Genomic DNA, 25,693 nt, shown 5'->3' on the forward strand with positions numbered 1-25,693 from the left:
ATATCTAATTTTACACTGGTCCTGATATGTGTGCAAAGTCTCAAGCGCTTTTAAATATTTGTAGGCCCTCAAAATTGCGATTAAATAAACGGGAGATAAAATAAAAAGAAGAAACCCGTAGGTTGGGACTCGGACCCTAAACACAGTGATTGGATCAACCTTTTACCTTCTGTGTCAGTTTGAGCTACAGCTTCCTGTTTGTTGTTTATTCAACCGGCATCATCCTGCAAAAACAAGAGATTTGCAGAAACGTCACCAGCGGTTGACGTAATGCTGCCCCATGTCTGATCAAATATTCATCAGCACATTTTTTCTGCAGAGAGCCGAACGCCTGCGACCTTCTGAAACCCTGAATGGAAGCAGTGCTGCAGGTCACCGGGAGGCTAATGGAGCTGCAGCGGCTTCTCATCTGCAGCTCCACAGAAAATGACAAATAAATGCAGGAACTAAATTTTTAAATAAACTGATAAGAATAATAATAAATGTTCGACACACACGGATATAAAGATGCATTACGGTGGACTTCCTTTCTGAAAATCAAACACTGCAATTGAGAAAAAAACAAACAAAAGACTGCATCCTGGGTTTGAATCGTGCTGAAGTAGAGCTTTAATGCTGGAGCAGTGAAGGTGTTTGTGGTAATTAGCAGCAGAAAGTACCTGGGAGGGGTTTTCTCTTCAGCTGACAGGTGTAGAAACTACATATTTATCCTGATTAATTCTGTGGATCTAGACTAAAAGCCACATCACAGCCAAAATCTAATCACTTGGTCCTTGTGTCATTTCTGACCTTCCCTGAAAATTTCATCCAAATCTGTTAGTCTGTTTTTGAGTAATGTTGCTAACACACAGACAGACAGACAGACGAACAAACACCCATCATCACAGAACTCTGCTGCATTCCTTGGCGGAGTAATAACAGTGATTGGATCCACCTTTTACCAGCTGTGTTAGTTTAAGCTGCAGCTTCCCGTTTGTTACTCCACCAAGGAGCGTGATGGAGTTATGTGATGATTGCCATTGGTTTGTTTGTCCATCTGTTAGCAACATGACTCAAAAACAGAGTAATGGATTTGGATGAAATTCAGGGAAGGTCAGAAATTACACAAGGACCAAGTGATTAGATTTTGGCAGTGATGCAGCTCATAGTCTGGATCCATGGATTTGTTAAAGATTTCTGTGTCATTGTGAGATAGCGGCATGGCCACTGTAACCATGACAACAAAATGAACACTACATCAGCTGTCTGCTGATGATCACATGATTTTGATCCTAAAACCTTTTCTGGTATTCTTGCTGCCAGATTTTTTAGGGATTTTTTTTGCCAAACAACACTAAGACATTTGGCAGGAACATTAACGGTGAATTTTAACTGTTTCTATCTCTTTTGTTTTTCCATTTTTACTAGGATTATGGGTTTTATAAATCCTCATGTGACAGTTTTGTTGATTTATCAGAGGCAGTAAATCAGTTGTACGGTGATACTGAACTTAAAGGTGACATATTCAGCATGTTTTCTGGTTGCTGAGGCTAATTAAAGAGAACATATTCCTTTAAATGACATTTTTTTCTTCACTCTGGCATTTAAAGCCAATTAACAGCAACACACTTTCCACAATTATGTGTGAGAAAGGAACCTTTTCAGACGCTACCACTGATAACATCTCAGCAGATCTTCTCATCTGCACCAGATACACAATGTCAGACTGTTTCTTTAAAAGCTGCTACTTCTTTTTTTATCCTGAAAATGTGACCTATAAAAGGTTGCGATCAAAAGCACAGCCAGAAGCTGCCACCAGGAATGTGATGATGGACCCATGGTTTTTTTCCCTCAACAATAACAACAAATCCTTCAGGATGTAATGTTGAAACACAGTTAACACCTCTCTGCAGCCGCTCTGTGAATCGTAGGCGGTTCTGTGAATATTATTAGTTTTCTTGAGCTCAGAAAGACTGAAAACGACAGGATTTAATTAGCACAACCCAGATAATGCTTTCCCAAAATAGACTCCAAGGTCAGCAATGGGTGAGCTGACAAAGTGGAACCTTCAAACGTCTGAAGGGAAATTCTGTCTCGGTCATTTAATCGTGACACGTTTGGTTCTTCATTGCAGCAGGTTTGGGTCTGAAAATCAGTTTTTTTTCAGATTAAACTAACAACTGGGCCACATCTGCGCTCCGATTCTTTAAATAAGCACAACACAGACGGTGTCAGAGTCACACACACCCATTTTCCTCTTTTTATTCAGTGATAAATAATTTCCTATGATCATAGGCTTTATGTGTAGACATCCGATCAAGGCAAGAGACAAATTAGAGGGCACACACGTTGCCACCATTAGAAAATAATAGCAGAAACAAAAAAACAATGAGGTAAGAAGTTCTCTTTTTTCTTTTTTATACATTTGTGGTGCTTCTATGTCTGTTATCTATACTGTTGAATGCACAGTGCTTCCTAATACAGAAATCCTGCCTCTTGTGTCTGTACATTATTAAACAAAAACGGGTCATGGCACGAGACGAAACCATTGGAGACGGGGCGCCGCGGAGCTTAGCCGGTTAGCCGTTAGCATCGTCAGAGGAGCCGAGCGGGAAAACACGAAAAACTCTAAGACTTGGCGACGGAGCGGCTGTGATCGGCTCGACACACACACACACACACAAACACACACTTTCAGAGTGTCAGTAGCTTATGTGTTCCCATGGAAACATAAAAAAATCTGTAAAAATGGAAAAAAATTGTGGCTAAAAATATAGAAAACTCAAAAATGTATTTTACACAGCTAAAATATCGTAAATCTGAAAAGCAGGAGAGCAAAAGTTGAAGGTCTTTAAATACACTGCAAAAATGGGGGAAAAAAACTGGAATCAACATTTTGATGTATAAATATGGAAAAAAAAGCTTGTAGCTCTACCTACTATAGATATTGTACTACGCATGTTTATATTCCATTTCCATATTTGCTTTTTATATACACAGCCTGCAGTTTAGTTGAGTAGTCTGAATTTTTGGCTGCTGTTGGCATTTTGTTTTTGGCTTTTTAACATTTTTATTTTTTACAGAATCTTGTCAGAGGAGCAGCATATTTTGGGGGATTTTTTTTTCAATAAGGCATGCAGAATAAATGATAAACTGCTTTTAAGTCCATGCTGTGCTGAATTTTGTGCTAATATACAAAGATTAGCATCAAAATAAGACTTAAAGTTGTTTTTTCCTTCATCTGAATTCAGTGCATCTCCTAAAAGAGCAAAATACAGTTAAAATTATACTCAAAATGTCTTATTTAAAGAACATCAGCTTGTTGGAAAAACACCAGAATCGACCTGTTGTCTCTAAACACCTCCCATGCAGGAGGCAGCACACGGGCTAGTTAGTGGTCCACAGAGAAGCTTCTAATCCAGCAGCAAAAAGAATCTAATAAGTCAGATTTAGATGAGCTAAGACAAGCTTAAAAGGTGATTTTTTTCAGACTGGCGTGCATTTAAAAGGTCAATATTGTGGCAAATTAACTGAAAAAAATCTAAATTTGTGATTACATTAGAATGCATTATTTTTACTCTTTCCACTGCTTTGGGAGACTAGAAGCTTCTCCGTGAGCAGCTGATTGGCCGTTGTACCGCAGCCTGCATGTGAGGCGTTCAGGGGAAACTGGTAAATTGTCCATCCACACATAACTTTACAGCTTTACCAGTTGGTTTTATTTACTGCGGTGATTTATCTCTGTATGAAGAGACCAAAACAACCAAAGACGGAGGTGAAAGTCTAAAATAATGAAGAGTGTGACTGGGAATGAAAATAATCATCAGTTTTAATGTGACAATTTATGCAGCGTTGGTTGTATGTTTCTCTCTGTGTGTGTGTGTGTGTGTGTGTGTGTGTGTGTGTGTGTGTGTGTGTGTGTGTGTGTGTGTGTGTGTGTGTGTGTGTGTGTGTGTGTGTGTGTCACAGAGCTCTCCAGCAGCACACTGAGGTCCAGCCCCACGCATGGACCTGACCTGCAGTCCCAGTGCACAAAACAAGACAAAAAAACAAACAAAAAAATCACTCCTCTCTGATTTACTGTCCGACGTTAAAGGAGAATACCACTGACTTTCAGCATTCACGCGTTATTTTCACTACCGTTCAAAAGTTTGGGCTCGCATAGAGAAAAACTCACACTTTTACTCATGTGCTAACACAACTGCTTTCTAATCATCAATTAGCCATTAGCTAACACAATGTAGCATTAGAACACAGGAGTGATGGTTGCTGGAAATGTTCCTCTGTACCCCTATGGAGATATTCCATTAAAAATCACCATCTCCAGCTAGAATAGTCATTTACCACAGTAACAATGTCTGGACTGGATTTCTGATTCGCTTAATGTAATTTTCACTGAAAAAAAACTGCTTTTCTCTCAAAATATTTCTAAGTGACCCCAAACTTTTGAACAGTAGTGCACGTAACTTCATGTTCTATTTGGTAAATCTCAATACTGTCTGCTGGTCCACCTCAACCCCCCCGGAAACATAACACCACATTCTCAGAAAATACTCTGAAAGGGGCCACTGTGCACGTGGCTGCACTTAACAGAACTACTACAAATACAAGATGTGTGTTCAGATGATTCTTCTTCTAAATTCACAGTCTTCTAGTTGTTGGATGTGATTCAGCGCGATGGGTTCAGCTGAGCAGGAGAGCCGTCTACGCTCACTAATGCTTCTGGTCCATATAAATAACATTAAGCTCGGTCTGACACTCAGTGGCTTTCTCCTCTCTGCTTCAGGGAGGCTCCCCCTCGCCGCTACCTGCTCCTGGAGACGAGGAGGAAGAACACCTGCATCTTCCCCCCCGGTGAGCCGGATCAGAGCTGCTCTCCTCCCCCAAACCCTCCCCACCCGGGCGGGACAACACACTTCAGTGAAAGGTGGCTGTGGGAGGAAAAGAAAAGAACACAAATTGTACAACAACAGAAGAACACAAAACTGAAAATAGCGGAGAGAAGCCCAGAATAGCGACAGGAGGGCGACGAGGCGGGCGGCCGGGAGTCGAGTCGAGGAGTGGCTGCAGCGGTCCTCTACAAATGTGCGCCAGCGTTGTGGCCGCGGTTGCCATGGCAGCGGCACATGAAGCACCCTTTTCCCACAGAAAAACAACAGAGAGGCGGCCATGTTTTAAATCAACGGCGGCAGGGTGGCCTCTCCCGCTCCTCCATGTCCCGTTTTAGCGTCTTGTTCATCTTTTAGAAGTTCCACGGTCCTGCGGTCCCTTGAAGCACACACTTCCCCACGTTTCGGGCTTCCGGCCAGAGTTTGTTGTTTTTGATTTTCAGTCATTGTGTGTTTTTGTAAATCCCATAAAATTTTCAGAGCCTCCCGAGTCAGTCCAGAGGCGAGCGCGGTGGAGTCCTCAGCCCGGGAGGCAAACCTTCCCTGCAAACAGCAGTCCAACTATGGTGAAGAAGATGGAGAGGACGAAGAGCACGTAGGACGAGCCCACCACCGTGTTGTTGGGCAGCTTGTACGGCTGACCTCCCACCTCGTTGATATAGAAGCCTATCGGGAAGATGAGTGCCGCCATGCAGAACAGGATCACTGCAGGGAGGAGAGAAAACAGCAGTTACACATCTGGAGTTTCTGAATCTAAATCAGCTTTAATGGCCAAAAATGTACACAAGAAACGAGTCCTGGAGTTATTCTAGTTGTTCGATTACTAAAATTCCTTGACATTCCACTACATACCAGACCCCAGGGCACTAACTGGTCCAGACCCAGACTTCATCCTATACGGACCTATAATCAATAAATTATAAGAGGATTTTAAATTTGATGCTTCTATTTTAACTGCCGGAGCTTTTCTAGTGTTTACGACATTTATCAGATCAGAGGCTGAACTATGAAGACAGTTTAACGTCGTCAGACTTTCTTTGTGCGAGTCGACAAAAACTAAAGCCTCAGTCAGAGTTAACAGGGATGAAGGTGGTTCTCAGCTTTCTTTAACTCAGACTTTCTGCTTCAAACTCGTCAAACAAACAGGAGGTTTAATGATCACTTGACTCGTTTTCTGCACAAAATGAACCAACAGGTAGTTTTAATGGAGAACAATGAGGAACACAAACATTTATGACAGTAAAAAGCTGCTACTGGAAATTATGTAAGATAGAAATGGCGGTAGAAAACTGTTAAACATGTGATAATGTATTTATTTTACTGATCAATACAGCAGATTATTGATAAGAGACAATACAACTATCAAACTTCATCTACTCAAACATGATGTTGTATTGAAGTGCGTGAAGGTCTGACACTGACTCATAATGCAGGAAATCCCTTTAATCTGAGTCAAAGTGAAACTAAAGTTACTGACTGAATATTCTCTGAAATCAATACTAATAAACTGATCAGTTTTCTTATTTCTGTTCCATCAGCTGCACTAGCAGCAGTTTAAACGGACCAAACATAAAAACAGATTTAAGTGATTTCTGCATCACCTAAACACATGTGGGGTTCCCATGGCTTTAGTTTGAGTAGAACACCCCTGTACTACACAATATATGTACAATACACCTGTACTAGAATACCTGTAGAAAAAACTGGAGATATTTACACCTGAAAAAGAATATACATACAGCGTTGTGCAAAAAGCAAAGAATATTGTTCATAGAGCAGGAATCCAGTACTGCACAGAAAGTTAATAATAAAATCAGCAGTATCTTAGCTGAGTATAGATCAGCATACAAAACGGATTTTAGGGCAAGACTAGTGTCAAGATTTAAGAAAAAAATATTGATAAATAGAGTTTAAACTCCTTGTTTTAGTCTTTGTTCTCTACACTGGTGCAGAAAATGAAACGTAACCTCGTCAACTCGAGCAGGAAGCTCAAAGTGAATTCAATTCCAGTTCATTAGAGAAACAATAGTTCCTTTATAACGGGCTCTGAAGGAACAATTACACAAAGACTTCAGCGTGACTCTGCCTCGTGTTTTACAAAGACGGGTGATAATAAATGGCATTTATGTAACTTTAATATTTTAGTGTTTGTCATAAATTACATACAGGCTGTTTATTCATCGCAGAGGTCAGCTTTTACCCACTTCTGTTAATTGGAGCTTTACTCAGACATTTTTGTTTTTCAAATGCATACATTCATTGCTTCTATTCTACACGGACCACAAATCTAAAAACCAAACTAAAACGCAGCAGCGCATCTTTTTTTATAGACTTCATGATCAGCCCCTGAAGACAGAACTGCAGCTGGAACTTTTAGGTCAGACTTAAATTAAATAATCGAAGTGCGAAGGACAGAAACCACATTAGATTTTCTCTAAAAACTGCTTCCCCTTTCTGCAGGAACGACATCGAAAACAGAGACTCAGATCTGAACATGAACATCAGTAGAATTTGGAGTAATATTCCTTAATAGTTTGTGCAATAATTTCTGCATGTGTAGCATTTCATTTCTCGTCATATTTTCAATTCTCAGGTGCTAGATTTCACTTTGATGTCCGACACTGTGGTGCAATATTTCATTTCGTTTCTTCCCCATCATGTGTGACATCAGTATAACTGCCAGCATTGTAGTATTTTTTATTGCTTTTTCTACATTTTCTAGTTGCCGCTTTTCTTATTTTATGTCATTTTGTCTGTTTCTGAGCAAAATCTGGCACAAGAATGTCTTTTGGGATTAATACTGTTTTCTTATCTTAACAGCAGAAACATGAATAGTGTGACAACGCAGATGCACTGACAGATGACAATAATAAGAGGTTAAAGTGTGGAGCGTTTCACAATAAGCTTAGAAAAAACAGGCATCTACAATCAAAGAAATGCAGAAATACCTGATGCACACAAACACACACGTCACTGCAGATGTGTGTTGATCATCGGTGTGCGGCTCAGCAGCAAAAACCTGCTAAAATATTGATTAATGTGACGCTGGAGGAGCTTCAGTGGTGATCATTAAGCTGTAAATGTGCTGAAACATTTCCTCGTTTAAATGCATTGTGTGCAGCTTCCACACAATGCGCTTAAATATCTGAGAAAACTCAGATTGTCTTTCCCTTCTGTTGTTTGTGTTTTGAATCACCCATATTTCCGACAGCACTGGAAAGCATCGTTCCCTCAGAGAGCAGACTCAGATCTATATAAAGTTTGTGGATTATTGCTGAGTAAAATGGAATCATTATTAGCTCCTAACCTTGAGCTGAAAATAAACATACACTCCTCTAGCGCCGCTTTAGTTTCAGTAAATGTCTCTCAGCAAACAAACGAGCTCTTTATGCAGCGTTTTTCTAGAAGCTTAAATCAGATTTCCAGCTTTCTAAACGGGCATGTCACTGCTCGGTTTATCTGCTGCCAGTTAAATTCTGCAGAATAATGTGGAGGAAGCCATCTTGTAGTCGCTTCCTATGACTAGAGAAGACTGAGAAGCTCCACTAAGACACGCTCTCCTGGTGTTAGTCGCTATAGGGAAGATAATAAAACATTTCAGAGTTTATAAGCCACTGCAGCAGACTTCACTTGAATATAAACCAGAAACTTGCATGCAATAAAACTACGGTATGAATGGATACCGAATGACGTGACCTGAAAATGAGGCGGGCAGGAAACACCCCCACAAACTGTTCCTTTTATCATTTCTGACGGATTAGTCCTGATAAGTTCTCAGCGGTGGATTTGTAGTAGGATCACAATCATGTGATCATCAGCAGGCAGCTGATTTAGTGTTCCCTTGTTGTCATGGTTACAGTGATGCCGTGCCACTATCTCACAATGATACACAAATTTTCAACAAATCCATGGATCCAGACTATGAGCTGCATCACTGCCAAGATCTAAGCACTTGGTACTTGAGTCATTTCTGATCTTCCCTGAAAATTTCATCCCAATTCGTGAGCCCATTTTTGAGTAATGTTGTTAACAGACAGACAAACAAACCAACGCCAATCGTCACATAACTATACCGCGGTCCTTGGTGGAGGAAAAATGACCAAAATGATTAGAAATTTGTCCCAAAATGACTTTAAACTTGTCCAAAGTTACAGAAAATATCTAAAGTGAAACCTCAAACACTACAAACAAACTCAGTCCTTCATGATCTGAGGAGGAAGCAGAAATTGGTCAGAAACAGGTCAAAATGTACTAAAAAGTGAAATTAAAATAAAAAAATCTTCAACAAATCCGTGGATCCAGATTATAAGCCGCATCACTGCCAAAATCTAATCACTTGGTCCTTGTGTCATTTCTGACTTTCCCTAAAAATTCCATCCAAATCCATTAGTCTGTTTTTGAGTGATGTCGCTAACAGACAGACGGACAGACAAACCAACGTCGATCGTCGCATAACTCCGCCTCGTTCCTTGGTGGACTAATAAAGGCAGCATGAGATCAGAGGAGCTTAACTTTTCTATAGATATATAAAAAAAAAGATGATGTAAAAATGCAGCAGGAGCAGATATATTTATTACTCGTATTCCACACAGTCGACTTTTTGTCAAAACCTGCCGCCTACATTACCCAAAACAACTCAACCGCTGATAATGCAGCCACAGCATTCCTCATCTACAGAGCAAAGGTTTAAGGTGCTAAAAAGTTTAAAAAAAATAATGCAACATATAGCAATTATTTGTAAAAAAAAAAAAAACAAAACAAAACAACTGAACACAACACCAGTTGTCCAGCCTACACTTACACTCAGACTGTGAATGTACCTGGTAGGTGTGCTTTTGGAATCACCTCTGAGACGTTCAGGTCGTCTGAACTGTGATCCCAGACTGACATGGAGGTCGTCACGGTGCACGTCAACATGTTCTGCAGCTTGTAAATTTTAAAACCATAAATTTAAAATAATTACTAGGCCATGACAAGTTGTTTTGATCAAAGTAAAATAATAGATTGCTCATTGTTCTGTTGTCATTTTGCCTTATTTTTGTTGTTTTTAATGTCTTTTTTTGTCTGACTTTTATTGTTCATCTCACATTTTTGTTGTTTTGTTGTTGTCGTTTTGTGTTTCCTTTTTGTCTCGCTTGTGTTTTTTGTCATATTTTTCTCATTTTGTGTTTTACTTTTCATTGCTTTGCCGTTTTGTTTTACTCGTCATTTTTTCTGTCACTTTGTAACTTTTTAGTCTAATTTTTTGTCATTTGTTTTATTTTGCGTCATTTGTCTCATTTCTTGTCATTTTGTGTCTCATTTTTACAATACTTTGTCTTATTTATGTTGTTTTTTGTCAGTTGCTGTCCTATTTTTTTGTCATTCTGTGTTTTGCTTAAGGCATCGCTTTGTCGTTTTTGCTGTTTTGTTTCATGCTCTTGTCATTTTTTGTCATTTTGTTTCTCACTTTAGTAGTTTTGCATCTCATTTTTGTTACATTTTGTGTTTTTTTGTGTCTGACTTTTGTCATTGGTCTCACGTTTTGTGAGAACGTTTGTTCTCCGTTTCCCTGTGTAATCTGCCTCCGTGTTGGAATGTAAACACGCTGATTGTGAGCTCTGAAATCAACCCCGATGAGATCAATTAGCTGCAAGTGTCGACCGCATGCTGCGATGCTGCTGGTTAGCATGTGCTAGCAGCTAATCAGGAAGCCGGTGCCATGGAGCTGTCACTGATAAGAAAGACTCCTTTCTTCTTCTGTTTCTTCTCCATAGATGTAAGAAAAGAGTCCAACAGAGTCCAGTTATGTAACACGCAGTGACAGCGAGCAGCAGAACTAACCATGTGACTCTGAAAGGCAGATCAATCGCTGCTCTTCTAATTAAAAATATCTCCTGCAGACGGATCAAAGAGCTTTTTCACTGTTTCTTCTGCTTTAGACCAGAAGTTCTTCCTGCAGCAGCATCAGTGCTCACCGAAACTGCATTCTGAATTTGCTTTTAAGCAAAATCAGCACTCACAGGCTATTAAATGCCCGGTTTGAATTATTCTGGTGATGTTAACAGCGTGTAATCTATTAGGAGGCAGCCCAGGAGCTATTTTTAGCTTTTACCTTTTCACTTCACCTCACCGCCTTGCAGAGGTTCTCAGCAGCTCACGGATGATTTTTCTTGGTTTTCAAGGTCTCAACGATTTCACCGTTTAACCAGAATGCTGCCGTTAAAAAGCTAAAAGAATCTGCAGCAGTTCAGCAAGAGAAATAACTGTTCTGATAACAATAATCCCACACTAGAATTAAGTAAAATCCCATAAAATCAGTCTGTTTGCAACATTACCTGTAATTTATGAGAACATCGCATAACTACTCTTACATTTCACCTGAACAAGATTAACTGAGTGTGATTAATTAGTAAACTGCTGTTTTTGGAGGCTGCTCACAAATAAAACCTCTGCCTTGTCTGACAAACAAACCAGTAAATACAAAAGCATGAATCACAAGTTAATATTTATGTCTTTCTGACTCCCGTCTGTTCATCCAGGCTGCGACTGCTAAACGATGTGGTGAAAGTTGAGCTAAAAAGCAGCCAAAATTACACAGCTCAGCATTAAACCTGCAAGCTTCACCAACATGGAGTTAATTGAAGCGCACTTGGTGGTCCGCTGTGTGTTTAAACAGACGGATCTTTGCTCACCTGCTGTCACTGGAATTGCAGCAGTAAACTAATAAATATCAGCAGCTGTTAACTTTGCACAGAAAACTAATCTGCGAATACTTTGACGACTGATTAAACACCAAAAAAAGCAAAACAATCTCCTGTTCCAGCTTTTTAAATGAGGGAATTTGCTGTTTTTCTTTCTCATATGTGTTTTTTTTATTTTATTTTGTATTCTGGACAGCTGGTTAAAACTAACAGATGCCACTTTAGGCTGTATAAAAGTGCAGGAAATAGATTTTTTTCACTACTTTCTACTCTGGTGTACTCCACATTTTTGAAGTTATTTCTTCAGCACAGAGACAGACATGCAATAAATTCTGTCCTATGTGGTTGGGGTTCTAATAATTTTCTATTTTATTCTACTTTCTTGCCTTTGTGTCTGCTTGATAAGCCTTATTATGATGTTATTTGAATATAATGTGCCATAGAGGCAATTAAAATAACAAAAATTCACTACAAAAATGTTGAAACAATCCATGAGAGCTCAGAAACTGAAGCAGTGAAGTGATGAACGAGTAGACAGACGAAGCTACAGAAGTGTTTTCCATCATCTCCAATGAAGCCGTCTTCTGTAATTGCTGCCAAGATGATCTAATAAACATGTTTAATCTGCACCGTCAACAAGAACCGAGAGAGCCGCGCTCCTCGTTAATGCGTGGTTAACGAGGCCGATGCTCCTCGTTAGCTGCACTCATTGTCCCAGACGCCGCTGTGCATCATAAACGTGTCGGATGATAAATAAGGAGACGCGGCAGAATGGAAATGCCAAAGATATGTCTGAGGCCATTTAGAGAGAGCAGATAATTATAGAATATCCTATTATATTTAAGTTTAAGGGTTCTAATGAGGATGATATCTGACATAAGTGGCTCTTCTTTCTGCAAAAAAATACATTTCTCATCTGGTAAATTAATGTGAAAATGTGTCAAGTTGCTAAAAAGACTGCAGTTAAAGTGCTGAATTTGACTGTAAACCTGGATTATTGTGTCCGTTTGGTTCAGGTTCAGAATCTTGTGGATGGTTCTGCCTTCTTGCTTGTTTGTGTGTGTCAGGTGTAGGGAGTAATTCGATTACTAAAATACCTCGAGGCAAAATTCTCTTAATGGAGGCTTCATTTAATCCACTACATACTAGACCCCGGGTCACGAACTGGTCCGGACCCAGACTTCATCCTATACGGATCTATAACCAACAAATTACGAGGGGATTTTAAATTTGACACTTCTATCTATATACTACACTGTACAGCCATGGCCATAAGTTTGGACACAAGTACCATGACGCTTGTGAATCTTAGAAAATACCACAAAATTGTCACTTACAATACAGTACACAACTCCTGAGAACTATATTAAGTTTCATATTAAAAAAAAACCATCAAAAGAGTCTGGTGTCATTTTGTTATTCTTACCAAATTCGGTTGTGAAAGTACTGCATTTTTTTGTTATTTTCTTCTAATATTATGTTTTGGGAACAAAGTTGTTCCAATTGTTGGAATTTATTGATAATATTATATCCCTTGTTGATTTGTTGACTAATTAAACTGGTGCTGTCAAAAAATATTAGTTATGTTCTGTAATAGACATCAAAACAGACACAGTAAGTCATGCTGTGTCCAGACTTACGGCCATGGCTGTATATGTACAACACCCTGTAATAGTAGCCAATGGTCCACTGCATAACACTGAAAGTGTTCAGAACCAAATTGAACAACTAAATCCACCAGAAATGCTTCCACAATTTCAAAACATCCTTTAAACATGACACAGCTTCATCTCAAGTGTCTCATTTTTGTTTTTCAAAGATTTTCTTTGGATCCAGATGACAAAACTACAACATTTTCTCCAGGAAATCTAACTTTTCCTGCAGCAAACACTACAAAAAGGGGTCTATGAAGGTGACTTTACATGGGAGTGTAACTAATTTAGAATAAGGCGTGTGTTCTTTGCTCTAAATAGAAGTCAGAAGTAGGCGGCTTTTTATTTTGCAGCGTGGGTAATTAGCACTCACTGTTGCTGCATTGTCAGAGTCTTATTTCCTACGGCTCCACCCCTACAGATGACCCCGGTACCTTTGGGACACGCTGCTGGTGTGTGCATGTGGACACACAGAGGCGGGTTTGTGCCGGTCGTACAAAGCCGTCCATTCAGGTGCTGGTGGCCCGGAGCCAGTTAGGCTACCGGCTGCCCACCTCCGCTCACCCTCATCACCTGTTAGAACCAACCAGCCCCGTCTCCTCCCTACCAGCTCAGCTTCACTGCTCATTCTATACCCTGTACCTTCAGCTTTTGACCTCTGGGAGCAGGAGTATTCATGTGGCTTTTCTTTTGCTTTGGGATACGTAATCAACAGACTGATTCATGCAGACGTTTCTTTATCTGCTGCAATTTTTATCTGGTGCTTAGTCTCACTATCTGTATTATTGTTAAGTGCAACTCATCGGTTTAGTTTCAGTTCACTTTGTAAAGTGTAAAAATTACAGAGATTTGCAATTTGTAAATTTGCAAAATTCTAAATTTAAAATAATTCCTAAACCATGACAAGTTGCTTTGATCAGAAAGTGAAATACTAGATTGTTTTGTGTCTCATTTTTGTATTTTTTTTGTCTGACTTTTGTCGTTTTGATTCTCGTTTCTGTCATTTTGTGTTTCCTTTCTGTCTCACGTGTGTTTTTTGTCATTTTGAATTCTGCTTTATTCGTTGTATTGCGTATCTTTCTTGTCATTTTGTTTCGCTCTTCTGTCATTTTTGTGTAATTTTTTTGTTTCGTTTGTGCATTTTTTGTCTCTGTAACTTTTGTGTAATTTTTCTCTTTTTGTTTTGTTTCGTGTCGTTTCTCATTTTTTGTCATTTTGTGTCTCATTTTTGTAAAATTTTGTCTTGTATTTGTTTTCTGCCTTTTTGTCTGACTTTTGTCATTCCTTTTGTATTTTTGTCATTTTGATTCTCATTTGTCGTTCTTTGTTTCCCTTTTGTCTAATTTTTATTTACTGCCTTATTTTCGTAATTTTGTGTTTTCGTTTGTCATTTTGTTTCACGCTTTTGTAGTTTTCTGTCTCGTTTGTCCATTTTTTTTGTCAGTTTGTAACTTTTTTGTCAAATTTTTTGTCTCTTGTTTTGTTTCCTGTCATTTGTCTTATTTTTTGTCACTTTGTTTCTTGCTTTGGTTGTTTTGTGTCTCATTTTGTAATATTTTGTCTCATTTTTGTAGTTTTTGTCTTTTTTTAAAGATGTGTAAATGATAAAGTGAGGCATAATGTTGTTGAAATTGAATTTATTCTTCTGAACAAATTTCAGTTTGTTCAAAATGTTTTGTAAACAGATAATTCCTTAAATGTGAACATTTTCAGAATGTACTTTTTTTGCACTGAAACAAAGGAAAAATGTGGAGTTGTCGTTATTTATAAGTTATTATGCTGTGATTTTATTGGTCTCCTGGACTAAAATGAGTTGACGCTCCTGACTTAGACATTTTGCATTTTGTATTCTTTTTTGTTCATATTTAATTACTAACCTCTCTGTAATTGTGTATATTTCAGTAACCGTTGCTTATTGTACTCTGGCAAAACAATTTCCTCTGCAATGAATAAAGTTGATCTTAGCCTCTATTCTGCTTTTTAAGCCTCCACTGGTTTTCTCACCCAATCTCTCGCCATCTCACCCGACAGCAAAAAAAAGGTGTCAGACATTTCTGTTTGACTTTTTGTTTTGCTACTGTCTTCTCTCCCTTTTCTCCTTGAATACATCACATCTACTTTCCACTTTCAGCCTCATTTATTTTCTCTGAGATAATAATCATGCTTAAAATGCTCAGAAGGAGAAAAAAATAGAAATATCAGAACTAATAATATACCTCTCATCTAATACGGCCAGCGGAGGTTTAACGAGGGGACAGGGGTGACAACGGCTCACAGTTGCCATGGCAACCTCCTTTCTTTTCCTCCGAGTGCGATCGTTAAACAATGACTCAACAGCTTCCAATTTGGCTCGTGACACAGATTTGTGCTCGCCTGGACGGACGGTTTGCGGACAGGTTTGGGACTCGTCGGCTGCAGGTGACGAGGACGAGCGACGGAAAAGAACAAATCTGCAAAAGAAACTCGGACGCAAACCTACGAGCAAAATCCATGCAGCACTCAAACAATACCACGGAGCACTGTGACTCCACATCTCCACCGTTCCATCTGTATGAGGGCCGTCCATCCCCCCAGCTAACCGACCAATCAGACTCCTCCCTCCCACACAGCCTTATGAAACCAGTCCAGTCACAGTGAACCCAGTGGAGTTATTATCGAGTGCTAGAAGTGCATCTACACAGAAAATCAAGCCTGGAAAAAAAGAGCCGCAATGTTCAAGGCAAAGCAAGAGATAAAACACTAGAGAAACACTGTGGCACAGAAGCCACCCACTCGGGTACAAGACAAGCTGCAATAAATCAGCTTAAGGGAGCAAGAGGAGTCATCAAGCATGCAAAAAAAACAAACAAAAAAAAACACTCATGAATGTGGAAATGCAACCAAACACACACAGACGCCCATACACAGGTCGTAACCTCAGAAACACAAACACACTGATGTCCTGGACGATTCTGACATCAAACAAGATTTAACTTCACCTGCTCTCCTTTCATTATTCTGTGCATGAATATATAATGCATCAAAGGTGGATTTTTGAGCAGTTGTGTCACGACTGATGCAACGAGACGGAGAAGAAAGCGAGAAAGCTCTGGGGGAAAATGTGCTGACGGCGAGTCCAGTGAGTAAAACGTTTCATTCAGCGTCTCTGTCTCCTTCACTTACTGCCGGTAAAGGCGATCCAGCGGGCGTATTTGGTGGCTTCTCGGCGCCAGTGCGACGCCACCAGCAGTCCGCAGGTGACCGTGAGGGAGATGATGCCCATGATGATGAAGAACAGCGTGGTGACCCACTCTGGAGGCAGCCGAGGCGGGATGCAAGTCCGGTCTCGTCCGTGGATGGTCTGGCACTGCCGGACCAGGCCGACTGTGAGGGAACCTGTGAGGAGAGGACGAAGCCATTAAAATCAGGTTTTTTAAAACTCATCTTTAAATGATATTTGGGGTCACCAGCTGATCAGTAGCAGGGCGATCAGGATGATTTTTAAACCACAAATCATCTCATATTGCAGAGTCAGTGAACCATGACATGACAGGAAATAAATAGAGCTCTGAACAGGTCAAATGTTTGGAAGTTTAGCACAAGTTATAAACCTTTCATCCCACTGAACTTTTACTTGATTGTACACTACTGTTCAAAACTTTGGGGTCATCCAGACAATGTCATGTTTTCCATGAAAACTCACACTTTTATCCATGTGCTAACATAACTGCACAAGTGCTTTCTAATCATCAATTAGCCATTAGCTAACACAATGTAGCATTAGAACACAGGAGTGATGGTTGCTGGAAATGTTCCTCTGTACCCCTATGGAGATATTCCATTAAAAATCAGCCGTTTCCAGCTAGAATAGTCATTTACCACATTAACAATGTCTGGACTGGATTTGTATGTTGTCAGATGTGACGCTTTGGACAAAAGCATCTGCTAAATTAAACTATAGAATTATAAATTGGATCTGAGGTAAAGTCGTTTTCTTTTTTGAGGAGGCTGAAACATGTTCACAGTCCTGTAGCATTTGGTTCATGACCTGATATCTATACTTTAGACAGCAATCTATGAGAAGTTACTGCAGCACAGCTAATAAGAAGCACACATATGAGCCAGGTAAACACCACTGCTAAAAGTAAAGTTGGGATCACTGTTTGGCAAAATTGTCAACCGTAGGAAAAAATCTGGGGATCAAAATTGACATTTAAAAAATATGAAGATTGTAATCAAATGAAAAGAGCATTTCCTGTGTCAGTGACAGAAGCACTGCACAAATATCGACCAAACTGTCAACACTGAACACTGTTTAAGGAGGTCATCCCTCACACTGTGATTTCATTGGCAGCCCAGATTCTTCCCTGTCTGGACCACAGAAAACCTACCCAGGAATTAGTCTACCCCTTAAAAGTTCATCTACACAGAACATGCAACAAAAATCCTCCTATGTTCAAAAACTCGATCTGCAGCTTTAACAGCGATTAAGTGCAAGGAGACGACCCACAAGAGGAAAAATTAGAAAATAGATTAAGAGTGTGACACTGGTGTTGACAAATTAGTTCCCTGATCAATGACCAGGACTAATGTGATGGAACGTGAAGGTGAAGAGAAAGATTGAAGAAGACAAAGAGAGGCAGCTTTAAAATGTCACCATTTCAGTGATTTGGTTTTGCTCAATTATGTCAAAGCCAACATTTTTCCTTCCATGCTCAAGGAGAGAAGGTGAGGACTAAATCAATCCTGCCAACAATTACCGAGTGAATCCCACGCAGGTGTGACAGTTATCGCAGAAGCACTCTCCTAAGAAACTGCGACGATACCAGGAGAATTTGCAGCCGCCTTAAAAGGTTTGAGATCTCAGTAAATTTGTCCACCAGCTCCTTTAAAATCTCTATCATCCCTGGGAGTGCACATCTGCCACCTAAAACATGTCATGGCTTAATGTTCCATCACTGATCAGACAAGGACACAAATGGATTCCTGCCTCGGTCTGAGTCATGAGTGAAGGCCGGTACTCAGAGAGGATACTCTGGAGACTCGCCATTCAATTAGAGCGAGTCCTTGAGAGGATTTTCTACCTGAGTAAGCAGAACGCCGTCACACTGCTCAGGTCTCTGTTGATCACGGGGTCACCGGTGAAGAAAGGTGGACTTTCAGCGGCAGACTGGAGAGGCAGGAGGAGCTCGTGTGAGGGAGGCTGAGGGCCGAAGCTGCTGGGATGATGTGCAGCCGGCTGTTTTGTCAGGCAGATGAGCCGTCACACGACTTCAACACCTTCCATGTGGAAATAAAAGCAGAGGGCCGCACTGCAGGAAAAGCCTGACAAATCCTCCAAATGACAAAAAAAAAAAGAAAAAAAGGAAAGTCTCCATGGTCTGTAAAACAACACGAACCTTTTCAGATTTATCAGCGTCGTTCCACTGGCTGTCGGAACCTTTACAAATCAATGAAAATACTGCTGGAGGTTCCTTTCAGTTTGGGCTCCAAAAGTGTTTTTTATGGAGATGGGTTGTTGTGGAGCATGGAAATATGAGATCCCAGAATCAGCCACAAGGTGGAGACTCTGACAGAACAATGGCTAAATAAGAGAACATTGTGATATTATAACCTGTGATTTATGATCAAATTATGCCATAACCTAATGAATGTGTTTGAACTAACCAAATGTTTATTTTTTACATTCCTTAATTCTGAAACAGTGTAAAAATCAGAAGCGTGTCTCACTGTAAGAAGTGATGGTTTGATTATTTTTGAAAGGTTGTCATGATAATCTTTGTTTTCAGAAATAACCAGGTCAGAACAGCAGCTCACTGTGAAAAGTGATGTTTTTGGTTACCATAGGGAACTGATGTTTTGATAGATTTGACTAAAAAGGGGAACTCATGCTTTATGAAATGGGAATGCTTTTAAGAGAGTTGATCTCTATGAAACTAGGGTCAAGTGTTCACAGTAAAGATTAAACTCAAAATAGATTTTGGGGATTTTTATGTCTGTACACATTGTCCAAAAGGTTGCATAATGGAATGCCAGCAACAGTTAGAGGCTGACATCTGTTTCTCCATTTCCTGATCAGGAGCCTGTTCTGAGCTGCAGACAGGAGAGATCAGGGGGGCAGATAGTTTTAGTTCCTTAAAAGTGGAGGTGTCCATGCGGTCGGTGCATGGTAGAAGTGTGCGAGTTGGAAGGGGGGGAGAGATGAAGTCATTGCTCAAGTTAATTTAGTATGAGATTATGCTGTTAATTAAGGGTGCAGTCATTGCATATGCAAAAGGTTCAGTTCACTATAAATTACACCTCATCGAGACACAAGTTGGGAGTCGTTGGGTGATAGTCGCTCGATGCAAACCAGGGTAGAAATGCCCTGAGCTAAGGGGATTTTATCACACAACTCCGGATGGGGGATTCAACATGATCTGCAGTGGAATAACTGTTCTATTGGAATTATGGACGAAAGTACTGCATTTTCTGCAGTTTTTGAGGATTACGGAATTGTGATCTAAAAATTATGCTGACTGAAGGAACATTACTGAACTCTATTTTCCCCATGAGGAACAACACCAGAATGGATTAACAAAGTTTTTACTGGCCCAGACAACAAAAATGGATACATTCAGATCTAAATCTGGTCCGGACCCCCATCCACTTACCCCTGGGCCCCGGCGGGTCCTCAAAGGCTTGTCGGGTTTCAGGTGAGCAGTCGACTACGGCCAAGCCGGCTGCTCTGCCCCTCCAAATTATGTAATCTGGGTGAATATTACTTCTCTTTTATGAAAGCATAGTTCCACTTAGGAGTTGTGTTAAGCAATTGAAAGAATAGTGATGGTTGATTAACTGTCTGATGATTAAGAGCTATTGCTACGCCTTTGCTAAAATATTATAATAAACATTTTTCCTGCAATTAGAATTAATAGATTGGAAATTAACTTTACCCCTATCACAATGATTGATTCTGAATATTTTCTCTGGTGGTAAAAAGTCAGGTTATTGTGGGCATTACATCTAAAAAAGGTTCTGAAAGGTTACTAGTCTTTGGGGACGTGGGTGGCCTATTATAAACATATCCTTGGGGTTTTTCCTAACCTCTAAACTTTAACCTAGCAACTTACCAAGTGCCAAACCCATGAGAAGGAAAGCTGCCGTTAACAGACATGACTGGTAGTCAATTTAACCATTCGAAAGTGGCTACTCAGTTAAATTAATTATCAGAGGTAGCAGGATTAGGCGTTTGGATGGAGGCAGTGAGAAGCTAGACAGATTTTCCTCGACTATCAGCTTCAACGTTCTTCAGAACCCATCTGGGTCAGACCCCACTGGGCTGTAGAACCGGACCCGTTAGAGGGAGAGCTGAGAGCTGGGGGTCCAGTGATTCTCTGAAAATCAATTAATTTATTTGGTTGGGGGTTGGAGGATTTACTGGCCCCCTTTGGGTTTTCTCAGGGTTCAGGAAAAGACACCAACCAGCTTCAGATCAGCAAACGTTGTACTCTGGTGCTTTCTGCAACAAAAATGCAGTAATTCTGTTGTCATTAAAATAACTGTTCTCTCTAATTATCTGAAAATTGAAAAGATAAATTACCAGATTCATAAACCTTCAAATTAACAGCCGTCCTGAGTCACATCTCATTGTTAAACACTCATCCTAATCATCATTTTGAGACCAAATGCAGTCCTTTTATTATTATTTTCTTCATTTCTTTGACTGAAGTTTTGTGATAAGTGATGAAAACCAACCACATCTCATACACGCAGTAGATCAATCCCATCCTTGTACAACAAACTTAACAGTAAAGTAGACAACATTTTACCAGCAAAAGTAGTAAATTCAAGCTGCCTCACATAATGAAGCAAAACTGATTTTTAAAGTATTGTCCCAGATGTTGATTTGTGAGACATTTTCTTCTTCTATGCTTTTACCGACACATTTCAGGACGTTTTAAGACATTACCGCAACCTACTGATCAGTGAAATGATTTAAAAGCCGCAGCTTCACCTACAAGGTGAACAAATCAGGGACCTCTGCAAAGACAATCAGCTCCACGGGGCTGCTTGGGCTGCACAGTTAATCAGGTATTAATCTTGATAATGATGTCAGCTTCCTGCAATCAAATGAACCTTTAAAACACACACTCCACTCATAGAAAACTCAGATCAAATCAAGCACTTCCTAAACTAACAGCTAAGACATTCCTGGTTCACTTTTTGGGAGCAACCCTGCAGCGACAGCGTGTGCAAACATTTTATGGATGTTGCGGCTGCAGTCTAGAGTATAAAAGTAATGAAACTAAAATGTCTGCAAAATAAGGAGAAGAGCTACTCAATACAATCATTTGTTGTTTGGAGACTTTTTGGATTTACGACAAATGATGTCAAGCAAAAACGAATCATGTAGAACGAGTGTGCGAGACTGAGCTGCAAAACAACAGTTGAATAAACAGCACAAACTGCAGCACAATGAATGCATGAAGGCCAAGAAGAATAACGTCTCTACATCTAGATATACGGTAACTCGCAATAACCTACAATGCAGGCGTAAACTAACTGTGACGTCACCCGCTGATTTCAACACCGAGAAAATGAAGCCTGGATTTTGCTACTTCCTGGTCGCCGTTTTGGATATTTTGGAGCCAGTGACGTAAAAAGCGTCAAACAGACTGGACCGGAGAGCAACTAGGGGCAGGACTGGCTGAGGACTCTCTTATCCCGCCCACGTTTTACCGCAGAGGCTTCTGTTGCTGTCTATCAAGTATAGCCACGCCCCCTGGCTCCGCCAACTTTAATGATTTATTTAAAATTCAGTATTGATTTATTTTAAGATCGGCCACCTGATCTCTCATTTTGACCATGAAAACTAACGTGAAAAAAATCCTGAGCTGTAGAACATCAGTCTATCAAATTTTATTTTTTCCAAAAATGAATTGGGGTCTATGGAGAAAAAGCTTTTTGGAGCCAACCCTAGCGGACGGCGTGATATTGCAAGTTTTTGACACTTCCGGGTTGGCTTCAATTCTGGAGTCAGATGATACGTCCACTATATATACAGTCTATGCTACAATGTGAAAGTAAAAGCAGCTCTGCAGATTTAATTTTGAGTATAAAATTCTGGTACAAGTTTATTTTTATTTTGCTTTTCAGAGATGTGCGCTGAAAGAGGACGAGTCTAACTGTGATGCAAAGATTTGTACTTTAGCATGAATGCAATAAAACATGAAAACAGTGTTCTATTTAGGTCTTAAAATGTGCAATCAAGACATGTTTTTTCTCTATATTGATCAAACTACCATTTCACCATAATTATTCTGTCCTTACTAGGATGTAGAGCTGATTTCTAGCTTGGCAGAGAGCTAAGCAGGTCTTTCAATAAACATCAGCAGGTAAGTTTAAGATGTTTACTGTCAAACAGTGTGAAGCTGCAATACAGAAATAAGAAAAATAAAATGTTGGAGTTTTTGACTGCTGTTATTACAAACAACACAAATGTACACAAGTATGTGCTGAAAATAGCATTAATAATTAGCAAAGTACAGAAAACTTTTGATTAGCTTAATGCTAACTTAACACTAAAAGCAGCATAGAAAGGCTTGTGCATTAGAGTCACTCCCGTCTCTAAGTTTCTCATACGAGCTACGAACTTTTTCAAAAGACCATCACAAGTAAGTTGAACATAAACCATAAGTATTACTTACAGACATATGCTCTTCAGGGTTTTGCAGAAGACAAACGAATGAGGAATGAAAAACAACAGTTTTGTTCTAGACTTTCTTCAGTAGAAAAACTAAACTAACTACAGCAAGTCTACATGGACAAAAATGCGCAGTACAGTCAACATTCAACTTAAATCTCTTCACCCTCTGATGTACAACATGGGTCAAAAGTGACTAAAGTCCAATGGAAAATGGCTACATCCTGACCCATGCTGCGCATCAAAGGGTTAAAAGAGGCTGCACGCTAGTCTTGCAGCTATGGCTCGACTTTTTGGTCAAACACTACAGTATCTGGCTAACCCTTATTAGAAGCTTTAATGGCTAAACATCTCAGAATTATTCTTAGACACAACTGTCTATGCACTTTTTAGCTCAAATCTGAAAAAAGAAAGCTGAATGACTAGTAAACTCTGACCACATAATAGCCCATTCACTGGAAAGGCAGATCTGTGTGGCCAGCATCATGAAGTTCAACAGTGGCACGGCAGGTGGGCGGATGTGAGCGCGAGACAAGTATGCAAGCTGGAATTTCAAAAGGTCAAGTGTGCTACTTGGTCCGCCTGGCACCCGAATCTGACCATTTCATAACCCGTTGGCTGTAAGATATGACGATGAAACGTTTGAACTCAAACAGAGCAGCAGAGGCGAGCGCGCTCATTGGTTCTGGGGGCGCGGTGGGTTTTTGCAGACTGTCCAGAGGAAATCCTGTCCCCTTTGTAACACCCAGCAAGAGCGCTGCCTTTAACAGTAACCACCAAACACAACCTCAGCCCTTCCCAACCCACACAAACAATGCTAGCAGCTCCACATAACGGTAGAAAAGAGGGTTTTATGTCTGCAAACCTTTTACACCATTCACACAATGTTATTGCTAAAAAGGATGTTTTCTGCCTTCAGGTTAACTTTACGCTCTGCCTTATTGAACTCTTACACAGCAATACAAAACTGGTGGAAAATGACTTGGAACTAATCAGAAACAGCTTAAAATTTATTTTAAAATAGCAATAATGATTAAATATTGTCCCAAAATAACTTCAAACTTGTCCAAAGTGACAAAACATGTCCAAAATGACTCAAAATTGGTGGAAAATGATCCAAAACATGTCAGAAATGGCTCAAAATGTATCAGAAATTACCAAAATAATGTCCAAAATGATTAAGAATTTGTCCCAAAATGACATGAAACTTGTCCAAAGTGACACAAATGTCCAAAATGATTCATAATTGGTAGAAAATGACTCAAAACTGGTCAGACAAGGCTTAAAATATATTAGAAATGACCAAAATAATGCCCTAAATGATAAAAATGTCCCAAAACAACTTCAAACTTGTCCAAAGTGACAAAAAATGTCCAAAATGACTTGAAATTCATTGAAAATGACTCAGAATTGGTGAGAAATGGCTCAAAATATATTAATAATGCCCTATATGAATAAAAAAATGGTCCCAAAATGACTTGAAACTTGTCTAAAGTGGCAGAAAATGTCCAAAATGATTCAAAATTGGTGGAAAATGATTCAGAACTGGTGAGGATTGGCTCAAAATGTATTAAAATGACTGCCTTTTATAGTAGCCACCAAAAACAACCTCAGCCCTTCTCAGCCCACACAAACAATGCTAGCAGCTCCACAGAACCGTAGGAAAGAGGGCTTTATGTCTGCAAACCTTTTAAACTGTACACACAACACCGTCGATGCAGCTAAAAAGGATGTGTTCTGCCTTCAGTTTTACTTTATGCTCTGCCTCACTGAACACCTACACAATGACGGTAAAAAGAAAAAGAAGTGAAGGTCACAGCTTATTCACCAGCCTGCTGCTAAAGCCAGAGTAACCCTGGACGAATGAAAGAATGGGAGGCAGAGAGAGCAGGAAGCAGGAGAACTTTAGGCAGAAGTTTGAGAGCTGCACTTAATGGCGTCTGTTTATGACCATTTCCCTCGGACCCTCCGGCCTCCTGCTGTTTCACGAGTTCTCTGTGGAATTCCTGAACTACAGCAGGCAGGCACGCTATGGTCTACGGACACAGGTAAACAACTCCACAAAACACCTCCCTGAAACCTTAGTGGGAAACAAACAACAACAGCAATGCATGTTTCAGTCTCTAAGACGAAATACTCCTCTTCAAATGATCTTGCAACCAAAGCAAAATCTGCAGTTGTGGATTTTCACACTACCAATACAGAGGATTAAACAGTCAAGATAAGAGATGATAATCAGAGCCAGGATAGTTTCCAAACTTTGTGCTAAGCTAACCAGCTGGCAGATACAGGTTTCTGCATCCCAAAATGACTTGAAACTTGTCCAAAGAGACAGACAATGTCTAAAATGACTCAAAACTGGTAGAAAAAGACCCAAAACATGTCAGAAATGGCTCACAATGTATTAAAATGACCAAAATAACTCAAAGTTGGTGAAAAATTACTTAAAACTTGTGGCAAACCTGCCTTAATATGTATTAAAAATGATCAAAATGATTAAAAATGTGTGCCAAAATGACTTGAAACTTGTCCAAAGTGACAAGAAATGTCCAAATTGACTAAAAATTGATGGAAAATGAACCAAAACATGTCAGAAATGGATCAAAATATTTAAAAAAAAAAAATACCAAAATGATTCAAAGTTGGTGGAAAATGACTCAAAACTGGTCAGAAATGGATCAAAATGTATTAGAAATGACCAAACATAATGCCGTAAATTATTCAACATTTGCCCCAAAATTACTTGAGATTTGTCCAAAAAGACATAAAGTGGCCAAAATGACTCAAAATTGGTGGTGAATGACCCAGAACAAGTTAGAAATGGCT

General features: G+C 39.8%; 1 protein-coding gene across 1 annotated transcript in view; it reads right to left on the minus strand.

Annotated features, from left to right (window-relative positions):
• Positions 1–2,210: 2,210 nt before the first annotated feature.
• mosmoa (modulator of smoothened a) overlaps positions 2,211–25,693 on the minus strand; it is a 36,660-nt gene continuing 13,177 nt past the window's right edge. Inside the window, exons 2-3 of the mRNA XM_022202388.2 lie at positions 16,366–16,578; positions 2,211–5,573 (exon numbers count right to left, since the gene is read on the minus strand). Coding sequence (XP_022058080.1) covers positions 5,389–5,573; positions 16,366–16,578 — 398 coding nt within the window. The 3' untranslated portion in view covers positions 2,211–5,388. The remainder of the gene's footprint in view (positions 5,574–16,365; positions 16,579–25,693) is intronic.

Source organism: Acanthochromis polyacanthus, chromosome 21 (genome assembly GCF_021347895.1).
Source record: "Acanthochromis polyacanthus isolate Apoly-LR-REF ecotype Palm Island chromosome 21, KAUST_Apoly_ChrSc, whole genome shotgun sequence".
Lineage (NCBI taxonomy): Eukaryota > Metazoa > Chordata > Actinopteri > Pomacentridae > Acanthochromis > Acanthochromis polyacanthus.